This window comes from Oryctolagus cuniculus, chromosome 3, assembly GCF_964237555.1.
Source record: "Oryctolagus cuniculus chromosome 3, mOryCun1.1, whole genome shotgun sequence".
In the NCBI taxonomy this organism is placed as follows: Eukaryota; Metazoa; Chordata; class Mammalia; order Lagomorpha; family Leporidae; genus Oryctolagus; species Oryctolagus cuniculus.
This window is the reverse complement of record NC_091434.1, coordinates 153,313,328-153,327,887: the sequence shown is the minus strand read 5'-3', so window position 1 is coordinate 153,327,887 and position 14,560 is coordinate 153,313,328. Positions and strand designations below refer to the sequence as shown.

General features: G+C 43.3%; 1 protein-coding gene across 7 annotated transcripts in view; it reads left to right on the top strand.

Moving 5' to 3' along the window:
* The window catches only part of CTTNBP2 (cortactin binding protein 2), a 192,046-nt gene that overhangs the window by 175,495 nt on the left and 1,991 nt on the right, over window positions 1–14,560 (top strand). For 5 of the 7 annotated variants that reach the window (XM_070069817.1, XM_051847988.2, XM_051847989.2 and 2 more), the window contains 5 exon segments: window positions 1,390–1,595; window positions 2,105–2,290; window positions 7,012–7,075; window positions 8,185–8,317; window positions 9,309–9,410. In XM_070069817.1, coding sequence (XP_069925918.1) covers window positions 1,390–1,595; window positions 2,105–2,290; window positions 7,012–7,075; window positions 8,185–8,317; window positions 9,309–9,410 — 691 coding nt within the window. 7 annotated transcript variants of the gene reach the window in all.

Here is a 14,560-nt window from a genome sequence, read left to right as displayed (position 1 = left end):
AGCGTGGTCTTTGTTAAGAACTGGGGAGGCTCTGAGAGTTTCCTCTGATTGGCAAGCTGGTTAGCCTGCCTGCCGTGGTTCGGTGCCCAGTCGGAAATAGAGGACTTCCTCACTCACAGCCCAGCAGGAAGCGTGCACTTGGCAGCTCCTGCCCCTCAAGCTCTACCAGGTGCTGGGGGTCTGCACCGTGGCCCAGGAGGAAGCTGGGTCTCCATCACAGCTCTGAGCCCCCTCTCCATCTTCTAAAAGGAGATGCTGAAGGAGACGTTACCTTTATTATCCCAGGCAGGAAACAAGTGTGCCTCCTCTCCCCAAGGAGCCACTATCTCTGTTTTCCCAGTCTGAAAAATAGAATCCAGAACAAAACCTGACTCAGATGTGCAGGAAAGCCAGGGAAAACTCTCCCCCACCAGCCATGGTAAGGAGCTGCCTTCTGCTGTTTTTTTTTTTTTTAACCAAAACTTACCATCTTTACACCTTTAACACTTCTAGGAATAACTAATTTCGGCTCATTGTTGTAGAATACCAGAATATTGTCTATATTCCTTTATTGGAATTTCATTTTCTTACTTGAATTACACATCACTAGATATTAACAGAAGATTATAATAGGCCAATGATTAATACTTTAGTAATAGTTTTTAATAATACTTGAAAATTGTATTGCTAGTATCTACTAGCTTTGAAAACTTTCCTATCCAGGAGATGTGGTATTGCTTTTGTAGCCTTTATTAATATGATGGCTTGTTAGTGCTATAAAAAAGTGTGCTTTTTGAAGGAATCGTATTTGGCATTGGGGGCTCCAAATCTGAGTGAAATGCCGCACTGCTTACAGCTATAATGCAGAGTCCACAATGGAAGGCATGATGGCCGGCTGAACCCATCCTGTCTCTGCAAGGCTGAGCCCTCCCAGGTGAACCAAGGAGCTCGTTCCTTGGAGCAAGCAGATATAAATTGCTTTTGCTTCTTACATGAGTCTAACTCAATTTCAGCAATATTAAAAGACAACATATATGTGTCTTAGACTTGGCAAAGAAGTTTGCATTGTTTAGAACATGTACTTTCAGAAAAATCTTACTTTCTCCAGACTCCTTCAGTCTTCAAATTTACCTTCCTTTCCAGGTGTTTGTTCATGCATTCAATCATCATTCAAGCACTGATTCTTACATTGAGGGAAACATGCAAATTATCAGTTTCCTTTGAAATGCAGTGTATTTGCAAGACAAATTCAAACAGCTTCATTTATTCCAAAATGACCTGGTAAAGAAAGGTAGCATGTCTGTAGAATCACTCAGGCTTTTCCCCAGACGTGTTTAAGCCTGTCCTTTTGTAGAGTTGCATGTATTCTGAGAAGCATGGGCCTAGCTGAACCCGCCCCTCTCTTGCAAGGTGGATGTCCAAGCTGTGGAACGCTGTCATCGCGCCCAGAGTTCAAGCAGCAATCCTGTCGCGAGCCTCAGTGAAGAGACAGCCTGGCCTTGGGCAGACGGCGGCTAAGAAACACCCCAGCCACGGGCAGCAGGCTGTGGTGAAAGCTGCTCTCAGCATCTTACTCAATAAAGCTGTTCTGCACGGTTGTCCCCTCCCGAGAGCAGGTCTGTGGAGGTGTGCAGGGAGGAACGGACTCCTCACCCTGTAATGCTGCATGGTATTCGCGATTCATTTAAGAGACAGAGTAGCACAGAGATTCCATCTGCTGGTTCACTTCCCAAGTGGCCGCAAGGGCCAGAGCTGACCCAGGCCAACGCTAAGAGCCAGGAACTCCATCCAGACCTTCCACCCTGGTGGCAGGGGCCCAGGTGCAGCAGCACCACAAGGCTGGCCCCATGATGGTTGTTTCTAAGAGAGCTCTTTTCTATCTATAACTGGAGCCATGGATGTTACCTGAGACTGCTCCAGGTCTCATTCTGTGTGTGTAATCACTGGCTCAGGTTTGAATTCCAGACCATCGGGTAAAATGTGTGCCCACTCCCCACCAAGGGATTAGGCCCGTGATTTGGAGGGGTCTTCACAACCCTGAGAATTAGAAAGTAGCTCCGGTTACTCTATGGAACGGGGTCTTCGCTGCCTGCCTGTTGTCAAAACATTATTTGCATTGTTTCAGAGCTAGACCAGCACACAGCGGATTTCAGAGGGGGAAGTTTTCCTCTATCCATTGTTTCAAGTTACAACAGCTGCAGCAAGAAGAAAGGAGAGAGTGGGGCCTGGAGAAAGGTGAGCACCAGTCCCCGCAAGAAGTCTGGCCGCTTCTCCTCACCCATTTGGAATGAGCCCGACCTCAGCCCGGGAGGTAAGGGGGCCAGCGCTCTTCACCCAGTTTCTAAATGCGAATGTGCTTTCGTTCGTCTCCCTGTGCATTCAGCAAGACATGGAATAAACTGACCATGGTGTAAGTAAACTTCTAGAAATAGTTTGGGAATCCCCTATGTGAAAAATGCCACTTGCATATTAGAATTCTAAAATTAGCTTTAGCTTTATATTGATCACTGATTTTTGGATTAGTTTCCTTTTTCTTGGTGTCCACAAGTAAATGTGTGTAGCAGAATAATGGAGCTTTGGCATATTTCTCTCCTGTCCTGTCATTCCTCAGCCAGTCCTATGTTTTTAGAACTGTATATAGGGATAGGCATTTAGCACAGCAGTAAAGACACCTCTGGGACACCTGCATCCCTGGTTCAAGTTCTGCCTCCTATGCCTCCATTCTAGTTGGCTGCTAATGGGTACCCTGAGAGGCAGCAGATTATGGTTCAAGTTCTTGAGTCCCCGCCACCTGTGTTAGAGACCGGATTTGAGTTCTTAACTCCTGGCTTCAGTCTATCTCAGCCTTGGGCTGTTGAGGGGCATTTGGAGAGTGAGTCAGTGGATGGAAGATCTCATTCCATCTCTATATCTGTCTTTTGAATAAAATGAAAATACAGAAAAGTTAACATACGTACAGACGTGATAGCAATTTAAATTATTTGCAAGTGAATCCATTGTACCACCTCATTTTTCATGTTTTATCACATGGCCCAGGGTTCTATTCCAGACACTAGAATTGGAACAATGAAAAGAACAAGAAAAACAAATCCTCTGCCTTCCCATTGCTTGTATTCCAATAAATCATGAGACAGGCTGCATATGAGATGACATGAGATACGGTAAAGGGATATGTAATTTTCATTCTAACACAGATCTATGCCTGGTGTTACACCTGTTCTATTTGACATGGATAACATGACAATCAGCAATTACACAAATTGTAAATGTCTTTCTTGAAGGAAATACACCTTTGAGAAAGGAAAATGAAGTCCCCCACCTCATGTGCCTAGTGAGTTTCTACTATCTGTAATTCATTTCAGGCTTCCAGAAGCCCCATCCATCCAAAGTACACAAGGACTTCAAAAAGTTCATGTTCAAGTGGCACTGAAAGCTCATGTTGCTGCGAAACAATTTTGAAGTCTATGCAGTTTTTCTTCTTAGTATACATTTTCCAGGACTTTTTTTTGAAGACCCTCATTTGTTTTTTAAGGCAAAGCCCCTACACACTGGTTCACTCCCCCCAGATACCTGCAACAGCTGGGATACGCTGAGACAGGAACTCAACCTGGATCTCCCAACATGGGAGACAGGAACCCAAGTACGAGACATCACCTGCTGCCTCCCAGTGTACCATCAGCAAGAAGCTAGAATTGGAAGCAGAGCTGGGACTCGGACCCAGGCACCCCATTTGAAATGCAGTTGTCCCAAGAGGCCACTTAATTGCTAGGCCAAATGCCCACTCACCTTCATATTTCAGTGTGGTGGAATTTATTTCAACATTACAGCAGTGGAGATCCCAAATTAATACAGTCCCTAAAATCTTGTATTTCTTGACGTGGAATGTTGCTTTTAGTTCTATTTCCATTCTTAATCAGGCATTTTGATTTTAATTTTAAAAAAATCAGTGTTTTTAACCATATAAACACTTGCTTCCACAGTTCCCTAGTTATCCAAGGAGTGTGCTGGCAATTTGTGTCCCTTTTTAAAAAAAATGATTGGAGAGTCACTGAATAAAATAAGTCTGTTTATACTTTTTTTAAAAAGATTTATTTGAAAGGCAGAGTTAACACAGAGGCAGAGAGAGCGAGATCTTGCATTTGCTGATTCATGCCACAATGGCTGGAGCTGTGCTGATTTGAGGCCAGGAGCATCCTCCGGGTCTCCCACATTGAGGCAGGGGCCCAAGGAGTTGGGCCCTCTTCTTCTGCTTTCCCAGGCCATAGCAGCGAGCTGGATTGGAAGTGGAGCAGCCAGGACATGAACTGGCACCCATATGGGATGCCGGTGCTGCAGGTGGTAGCTTTACCTGCTATGCTCCAGCACCAGCCCCTCTTTATACTTTTAAAAAGATCTATGTTATCTATTTATAACAGGATGTGTTCTGATCCAAGAACTTGCCATCACTGTCCAAAGTTAGAGTGGGCGAGTCAGGGAGTCAGCCCTCCATGTTGCCTGGGGCCTCCACAGACAATTTTTCTACACAGTATGCACAGTGCTCTAAGGCAATGGTGGTCATCTCCATTTACAAATAACAAATCAACCTATTCCAAATAACCTCTCCAGGGAATAGTCTTGGCATATTTTTGTTTATTGCAAGTCCTATCAGCCTAGTTCTGGGGCATACATAATCCATAGCACACACTAACTGGACATCCAGATATATCTCCACTGTATCGTTGCCAAGTTGGTTGGAATTTCTACAGGGTTTAGGACCTGCTTCTTTCTTGAGCTAAAACCTAGTCATATGGGGCAAGTGTTTTGGTGCGGTGGGTTAAGCTGTTGCTTGGAACACCTGCATCCCTTATCAGAGTGTCTGGTATTCAGTTCCACCCTGGCTTCAGGTCCACTTCCCTGCCAATGAGCAGCAGATGATGGCTCAAGTACTTGAGACTCTGCCACACCCAGAGACACCTAGTCCCTTCTGGTGCAGGCATTTGGGGAGTGAACCAGCAGATTAGAAGTTACCTCTCTGCCTTTCAAATAAATAAAAATTAATTAACATTTAAAACATTCCCCGAGCAGTAAACATTGCCAGTACATGCTTTAGAGATGACAGAATGAATAAGTATAAAAGTAATGTAATATTTTAGAACTAAGTCCAAGTCAAAAAACTAAGCTTTGCTAGATATAAAAAGGTAGATAGTGGTTTTAAATTCGTCTATATTTTAAACATTAAATGATATTCCTTAAATCATGACAAATTATTTGAAGGACTGACAGTGACATCAAATCCCAAGGGAGATTTATAAAAATCTAAAAATTTTATGAAATATACAATGGTCAGAAGTTAGGTTGGAAACTGACATGTCTCAGGTTTTTAATAATAACAACAAGGTTTGGGTTTTGTTTTTTGACACCAGTGTTCAATACCAAAACAAGAATCCCTTGGCATGTGGACCACCATGGAAGCTCATGAAACTTAGTAAAGATGCAGCCCGTTGCTTTCCTGACCTAAGGGTCACAGGCTTCTGAGAAAGCCACTTGGTGCTTTCAGAGAATAAGGACAAAAGTCCTTGGTAAAGTCATGGACAATGATTGCCTCAGGTGATCTGCCTGTAATGAGGATCTATTGTATTTGGTTTTCTTTTTCCCCCAGAAACCTTTTATTTAAGGAATACAAACTTCACACATTTCATAAATACAAATTTAAGAACATAGTGATTCTTCCCACCCTACATACCCTCCAACCACACTCCCTCCTCCTCCCTCTATTCCCATTTTTGTTTTTTACTGAGATCTATTTACACATAAGATTAACCCTATACAAAGAGTTCCACAAATAGTATGGAAAAAAAAAAAACTGTTCAACAGTCGAGACAAAGGCTGTTCAAAGTCATTTCATCTCAAAGTGTCAATTTCACTTTTACCGATTACCTTTTAGATACTCTATTAGTTCAAAAACGTCTTCAGGGAATATTTATGCCAATTGTATTCATACAGATTGTAGAATTCCCCCAGAAGCAACTAAATGTTTTAATGATTTTATAAAATTCAAGTGTGTATATACATAGAGCCATCTTGTTAAATTCTAAGGTGGTTTATAACAGTGTATCAAACTTTGACTGTAACCCACAATGAGAAATTTGTCATGATCAGTACACAGAAGTCCATATTCTTTTACAAGCTAACTGTTTTCTGAGCAGTTAGAAAACCACTGGGTCTGATTTGCAGTATTTGTTAAATTCCATGACTTTTTGTTTATACTTGCTGTGCAAAGGTATTAAACAGTATAGTCAAACTTCTGCCAGTGCACTGCAAGTAAATGCCACGTGCACTCCAGTGCATTAACAGGCCCACTACTCTTGATTACATCACCTGTGATGTTGGAAGGCAAACAAAGGTAAAGGGAGCTTGCCACCTTCAAAAGGCGGGTGTTAAACTTGTACTTAGGGGGCCGGCACCAGCATCCCATACGGGCACCAGGTTCTAGTCCCGGTTGCTCCTCTTCCAGTCCAGCTCTCTGCTGTGGCTCGGGAAGGCACTGGAGGATGGCCCAAGTGCTTGGGACCCTGCACCCACATGGGAAACCAGGAAGAAGAACCTGGCTTCCGATCAGCATAGCTCTGGCCATAGCGGTCATTTGGGGGGTGAACCAATGGAAGGCAGACCTTTCTCTCTCTGTGTCCAACTCTGTCAAATAAATTAAAAAATTAAAAAAAAAACCCTTGTACTTAGGGACCTGACTGGCAAGAAGGGAGGCTATTGATGAACGCAAAGTTCAGGATTCCTGAACTGAGTCTCAAATGGGATTAGTTGCGCTGAGTTCAGTCATTCAATCATATGCCTAAGGAAATTGGTTATTGACCATCTAAGAATGGCTCTGTGGGAAGCTGTGTCTGGGGCCACAGGCCTGGGTAAAACATCAAGAGGTGGATGTTAATCCAAGGCAAGTACTGTAGAGTCCGTAGTTTGTGTCTTGTTAAATACAGAGCTCAAGACACACAGGCACACAATTATGCATTCTATTGAAAATGATTCCTTTTTTAACAGGTATAAAAAATAAGGCTATATCACAGCTGAACTGTGGAAGGAACACTTCCCTATCAAAACAAAAGTAAGTTCCCTTTTCAGATTTATCTCATGGCAAGCAATGAAAGTAAATAACTTCAGTCACTAAAATTTAAATGTTCTATGTTCTCATTATCAGTTCCTGTGATTCTTTGCTGAATGACATCTGTTAACAGCATATCAAACCTTTAATTGAAATCTTAAAGGTTCACTAAGTTTAATATAACTTAATATAAGCCTGTTTTGCTTTTGGTTTGTTGAAAAAGACTAAATAGCATGGGCTTCATTTTTTTAAAATCAAACTTTGTAAGATGTTATCTTTGTCAATGCATTAATTACTACCTTTAGATGACTGATTCTTTAAACACTAAGTATACAGAAATAGAGCATGACTTATTTAGTGCTAAATGATTATTTAAGTGATAATTTCAATTAATTTCTTGGCATTGTTCCTAGGTTATTATTGAATATTTCAGCTTAGAAATAGAGGATTGTTTGGTTGATCGTAGAATACAAATGTTTGGGCAGTCTGTAGAACACGCCTCAGTGTAGCCCATGTCACTGGGTGGGTAACACTTAGGGTCCTGTTCCCTGGTCCACAGCCTTACAGAAGAAAGTGAAGGGGGGGAGATGCAGGAAACTGCATTGCCCTCTGCTTTCTGCCAGGCTTCCTGCTCGATCCCTCCTGTGTAACAGCCTATCTGATGTGTGTGCTGAAGGATTCTTTACAGAGAAGGGAACCAGGAACTGAGGTGTCAGGGATGAAAACAGAAGAAAATCCGACCTCCCACCATAGTGCAAGTGCTGCAGTCACGTGCGAAATCCCCATGTGTTGCCTTCTGTGACACTGGCCCCTAGACCACAGTGCATGCATTGGGCCTGCGAGGCAGAAAAGGGAAAAGTAAAGACTGACACGCTGTAAATCAAATTTAGAGGGGGGGAGTTATCAAAATCATGTGGAGATTTATTACCTTAACAGTCTATCATAGGGTAGGAAAGTGGGTTGTAGCATTAAATAACATTAAGAAATTCATTAAAAAGTTATTAAAAAAAAACCTTTCTCTACCCAACATGATCACACACACAGTCTAGATTTCCATTTTAGGCACTGGGTGTTGCTCTCACTTTCAAAACTCTTTTCTGAACTTTGGTCAGGTCTTTAGAGAACGAGCTGTCGTTGACGTTGAATTTGGATCAGAGGTTCTCTCTGGGCTCAGACGATGCAGCAGATCTCGTCAAGGAGCTTCAGAGCATGTGCTCCAGCAAGTCGGAATCTGACCTAAGCAAGGTGAGCAGTGCAGATGAACCAAGTGCCCTCGAGCATGGCTGCGCGGAGCCACAGCTCAACACCCATTCCCTCGAAGCTGTTCCTCGTGGAAGCTGTTTGTTCTGAAATACTCATGCAATGAAGACGTTCTAGTGAGGAAAGCTTGCTTTTCCCAACTCCTGTCAAATAGCAGCAGTTGTTAGTTACAATAGCACAAATCGCACCAACACCTTCAGGGAGCTTTCTCTACAAGCCTAAAGCTGAGTTTTCTCAGGCTTTGTTTCCATTTTGAAATCTTTGCTTGGCCCAGTACATCATCTGAGTACAGGAGAATTGCAGCAAGCCTCACAGCTGACTCCTGGTGTAGACAGAGCTCCACCTTTGATTACAAAGAAAAGAAAGACATGGTATGCACAATGCCCATGATCACAGCCTTTAAGCTGTGAAATTTGAGATCTTAATATGGCAACCAGTGACCCGAAATCTCAAAGCAAGCATTATCAGCACAAGTTCAACCTGTTTCCCCACTCTGATTCCTGTAGCAAGTTTGACCAGGCTTCCTTAACTAATGCTTTTCACTTGAAAGGAAGCATAAGAAGATGGTTATAACTTGTGCAAGTTCCACTGAAAGACATTTGAACAGTTGTCATCTCTAGGACAAAGTAGAATTGAATTTCTTATTTAACCTTGCTGGAAGTTAACTGAAATCCTTATCCACTGGAAAAATAAGGTAAAGATGACAACCTTGATAATTTTGTATCCTTTCCTTACTTACTGACATTTGTTTTTCTGTAGAGTTCTTCTAGTCATCTTCTGGTTTTTGAAAAATAGACTTTTCCCTTAGAGATGATTTCTTAGGCAGCTGCTGTTTCCCATGTGAACAGTATAGGACCTGAGGGAATGTTCTGAGGAAGTCCCAAGGATGAGGGGAGAGAGTACCACTTCTGCAGTGCCGCGAGTGTGCCACCACGCAGCTGTGGGGACTTGACGTGCTCACTGGTCTGTTTTCCAGATTGCTGATTCCAGGGAGGAGTTAAGGACGTTTCATAGTTCAGGAAGCAATCCTGCCTTTTCAGCACCTGTCAATAATCCAAGAATGCCAGTGGCACCAAAGGTAAGACTGGGACCAAGAAACGCTGTGAAATTTACTTCACAAATCTTTTTTCACTGTGAATCACGAAGTTATTTTTAAACCACAGCTAGGAAGTCAGAAATAAAGATAAAAGCTCCCGTTAGTTCAAGAGGAGACAGATTGTTGTCTGGATGATATCTTGAAAGCGTGACATAGGAAGGAAAATGTGAATGCTTTATTTGATGCTTTCGGTTTTATTCCACGATTTAGGATGTTTGAGACGATCTCTACTTTCATTTCTGTTTGTCAAAACTAGATGTAATCTAGGTTGTTCATTTTAATTCTCAAGTGGATAATGCTAAAGTTTAAGATTTTGTGCATTAATCAGAGCAAAGGACTAAATGATAACGTGAAAGATCTTTTGCATGCAAAAAACATCTTTTCATTTTACTTCCTAACTTAAAATACGCATTACATTTTGATGAGAGACTTTCCCTTGAACTATAAGTCAGAATGGCAAACAGAAGAGCCAGGATTCCAACAGTGTTCATTAACCTTTTGAAATAGTATCCATGACTGTGATGCTGGATAGACCATTATTGATTGCTTGATAAATAGCAAGAGGTGGTACAGCATGGTATTCTTGGGTGAACAAAAACAAAGCACTTGCTTACCCATTCATTGTTTGGTGAGGTTGCAGATTTCAGAGTCATTTAGTAACATGTGGTTGGGTCACCAAGCCATGTTGATGGCAGGTCATATCCTGGTCTCATTTGCTCCCTGGGTGGCTTACAATGACCTGGGTGAGGGCTGGTGTGCAGAGAGCCTAATTATGAAAGCAGCTTGGTGAGACTTATTAATCTGATCTCCTGGCACCCCTGGCCTCCAAGCCCTTGCTTGCTCACTTCTTCATGACACTTTGGACCTGACTAGTTGTATGTGTATCAGCTACGTGAGCTGTGGTCTCATACGGAACAGGATGCCCTGTTAGGAATAGCCTGGCTCCAGTTTCAATCTTAACATTTGCCTTCCCTGACTGGAAACAGTGTAGAAGCACCAAGAAGGCAACCTGGGGTTACTACTGAGCATTCTGGTGAAAACACTTTGCTGCCTTGAAAGTCTTAATTTCTCGGATGTGGTCTTCAGGACCATTCTTTAGGATTTTTGAAGCACAGCGCCAGTGGAAGGAGCCTTGAGGGTCTGGGAAAAGGTCAAATGAACCACTTTCAGCTCAGGGCTAAGTCATGTTCCTGTACCAAAATATTGCTGCCTGGTAGGCTGCTGAAATGTCTGGTGGGGAAACATTTCTATACCCCAGCTTCCCTGCCACATGCCCTTATTTGATTGTTCCAACAAGGTACTGTCCATAAAAGATAGTACTGAACATTAGGTAAGCTTTGGGGCGCTCCAGACAGCTTTTAAAAATGAGTCCTTTTGTCAAAGCCCAGGCAGAATAAAAGAATATGTGGTTGCTAAGATGCACAGTTTAGGGTGGGTGTTAGAATATGCTGCAGCTGGCGCTGCAGCTCAATAGGCTAATCCTCCGCCAGCGGTGCCGGCACACTGGGTTCTAGTCCCGGTTGTCCCTCTTCCAGGCCAGCTCTCTGCTGTGGCCTGGGAATGCAGTGGAGGATGGCCCAAGTGCTTGGGCCCTGCACCCGCATGGGAGACCAGGAGAAGCACCTGGCTCCTGCCATTGGATCAGCGCGATGTGGCGGCCATTGGAGGGTGAACCAACAGCAAAGGAAGACCTTTGTCTCTCTCTCTCACTGTCCACTCTGCCTGTCAAAAAAAAAAAAAAAATACGTTGCCTTTTGCCCCCTGAAGTTAGAGGGACTCCTCCCCCAGAGCCAGAAGTGGTTTTCGTCAGAAACTGCCAGCAGAGGGCAGAGCAACACTCCCTTGGCCATTGACAGCTTGGCAGTCTCACTCTTTCTAGATTCTTGATCACTCAACTGGCATGTCTTGGTTAGATGCCCAGTTTCTTCTGTTATCAGGAAGGTACACCCACTAGAGTTAAGAGCTCTCTGGATTAGTTGATCACTTTCTCCATCCTGGCCAAAGGCTAAGCCTGTTTCTCCCCCTGCTTCTTTATCCACTGGAAAACAAAATTACTATTGTCTTCCTCTGTTGCTATAGTGTAATTCTTTATTGCTCTGACCATGAGGGTTAATCAGGTGGCATGTTGGATAGCCTTCACTCATACACATTTAAAGCATCAATAGAGCAAATACTAATAACTCTTCTTTATATAAGTGCACATTAAGGCAGAAGTTCTCATCTGTGGATGCAGCATAAAATCCAGTCCCTGGAGCCTGGACTCTGTCCCTTAGAAGTTCTGAGGGAGATGTTGGGTTTCGTACAAATCTGCTTCTCAGGTACACCCAGTGCTCAGACCAATTCTTCTACCTAGCACTCATCTGTCAACCACGTTTTTCTTTCCATGTGTATCTTTAGGTACCTCATGTTTTTTCTTTAGAAAAGATTTGTTGATTTGAAAGGCAGAGATGTAGAGAGAGATCTTCTAAGCTGCTGGAGCACTCCCCAAATGGCTGCAATGGTTAGGGCTGGGCCAGGAGCTTCCTCTGGGTCTCCCATGTGGGTACAGGGGGCCAATGACTTGGATCACCTTCTACTGCTTTCCCAAGCACAGTAGCAGGGAACTGGATCTGAAGGAGAGCAGCCGACACTCATGGGATGCTGGCGCTGCAGGTAGCGGATTAACCTTCTATGCCACAGCTCCAGCCTCTCTAACTTGCTTTTCACATGTCCAACATTTTACCCCTCTTCCTACCCATGGAATTGTCTCTCTCCACCTGTCACAGTCCCTATACCTCTTTAAAAGATTGGTCTCCAATGCCATCTTCCCTACATGTTTTTACTTCCTGGCCCCTACTTTGCCATCTTGGGAAATTATAGTTTCTTTGTAGCTTCTGGTAACTGCTTAGCATTGAAAGAATTGGTCTGCTTTAACAGTAATTCTTTTAAGATAAATTATTAAAATTTGCCTTTCCATAAAGTGAGAACGGGGGTTCAGTGTACACAGCAAAGCTTAGATTGTTTTCTGGGCTAAAACCCCGAAGTCTTCTACTTTAAGCCTCTGATATACATCTTAGCTTTGTCAAGGCTTGTGCTTGACTGTACGTCACTTGATGTAAGTTCGCACTCCCAGCCATGAATTGCTGTGATCCACCTAAGGCCTAGGGATCCTCCATGTTTCATTATAACTGCAGGGACAAACTTGACCCCACCTCTCCACATGCAGCCTTGACCTCTCAATCATGGTTGACAGCTGTGGTGGGCACTTAATTCCATGTGGGAATTTCTTGCCGCGGACTCCTGGAGATGCATTCCCTGCGCCTTCAGATTGCAGGCCAGAGCTCAACCTGAGAGGATCGTATGTGGCTCCTAGACTTCCCTCTGGGCCTCAGAACACACAGTATGGACTGTCAAAGGGAGTTCAGTGATGATGGAAAAATCATTTATAGTTGGCATCTGCAATGTATGGAGAACAGATCTAACAACTGTTCCCCTTACTAGTTTATATAGTTTTCAGAAAAGATGGCATGTTATAGTTAAATGTTCTGGTACCTTAAATCAAATGATAAGTTAGGATTAGCCTTATTAGGCTACCATCTCTGTCTCATTTTACAGGTTTTGACAGGTGACTCTGGCCATCAGGAATATAGCTATTTCTTATTTTTTCTCTGGTAACTTCTCAAATAAAGTTCTCTATAGAATATACAAGTCAGATTGAGTACGATTTTGTTTTCAACTTCACCCTTGACCTGCCATAAAGTATGAAAGGAGGTGGCGAGGATTGACTGGGACATGGGTGCCCACCAGCTGGAGCTCAATGCAACAGAATGTTGGTGTACGCCGCCTCTTCAGAAGGCTACCTCCTTCCTAAGCCTAGCCTTCTCTCCCATCCATCCATGGGCACTGAGTATCCTATATTTGTCACTTCTTCATTCATTACACACTTGTTGTTTTGGCAAGAGTCAGTGTTGAAGCCTCTAGCCAAAGGCATATTCCAGTTGTACAGCTGCCTAACCATGTAAGGCTAGCTAGGTGTGAAGATCTGACACAGGTGGTTTTCACTTTGGTCGTTCAGGAGTAATTTAATGGACAAACTGTATGGGGCTTTAAGAGGTGGAAAGGGAGGAAAATGGAATTTAAAGGAGAGATTAGAGCCACACTTAGTGGCATGCTTAGGAGTTTGGGACTTACTGTGTGGTTGGTGAGAATGTCAGTCATCCCTTCCTTTTCACTTGCACCAACAGAGCCTTAATTCTCTCATTTTTCAGACAACATTGGCTTGTGTGAAAAGGCCAAAGGCAGTTGTTCAAGATGACGGGAGGCCCTTGCTCAGTTACCTGGGGGAGCACAGTTAACCCACAGTGAGCCGGGAAAGTAGGCTTCAGAGATTGAGGAACTACATTACATTTGGTTTTAGAAAACTTGAGTTCAAAGCACAAGCTAGACATAGATGAATTATCTTGCCTAGCACATGGAAATTCTGTCCTCAAGATAAGAAGAGCTAGAGGTAGATCTCCTAGAGGAGATGACTGACAGACTCACAATGGGCAGAAGGAAAGGTCCTCAACTATGCTCACCAGCTCTTTTCTCCTCACAGATAAGGAAGGGCTTCTCACCTTTGGCTTCACATTAGAATCAGGTGGTGACTTTAAACCTTTTACTTTGTTACCCCCTAGACCAATTCAATCAGTCTCTGGGTATATAGCCCAAACTTCCCAGCTAAGTCCAATGTTGTAGCCAAAGTTGATAACCCAATTATGAGACACCCAGGAGGAGAGCTGGCAGTGTAGTTTGGTGGGCTAAGTCACCACCTACAACACTGGCATCCCATAAGACCATCAACCCAATGTGGGAGAACAGGGTAGAATTCCTGGTCTGGCTTCACTCAGCCCTGGCTGTTGCAGGCATCTGGGGAGTGAACTAGCAAATGGGAGATCTCTCACGCTTTCTCAAATAACTTTTTCAAGAACACCCAGGAGATTGCAACTGCCAGTTGAAAAATAACTATTTCCATTAAAAGCCTATTTTTCTCTCCTCTTACATTCTAGTTTTACATTCTGAAGCTTCCAATGGTTACATTTGTCTTTGGTAATTGATGTTAACTACTTCAGAGGTATCCAGAACAGCTCACTAAGCAGGCCTCATACCATGCT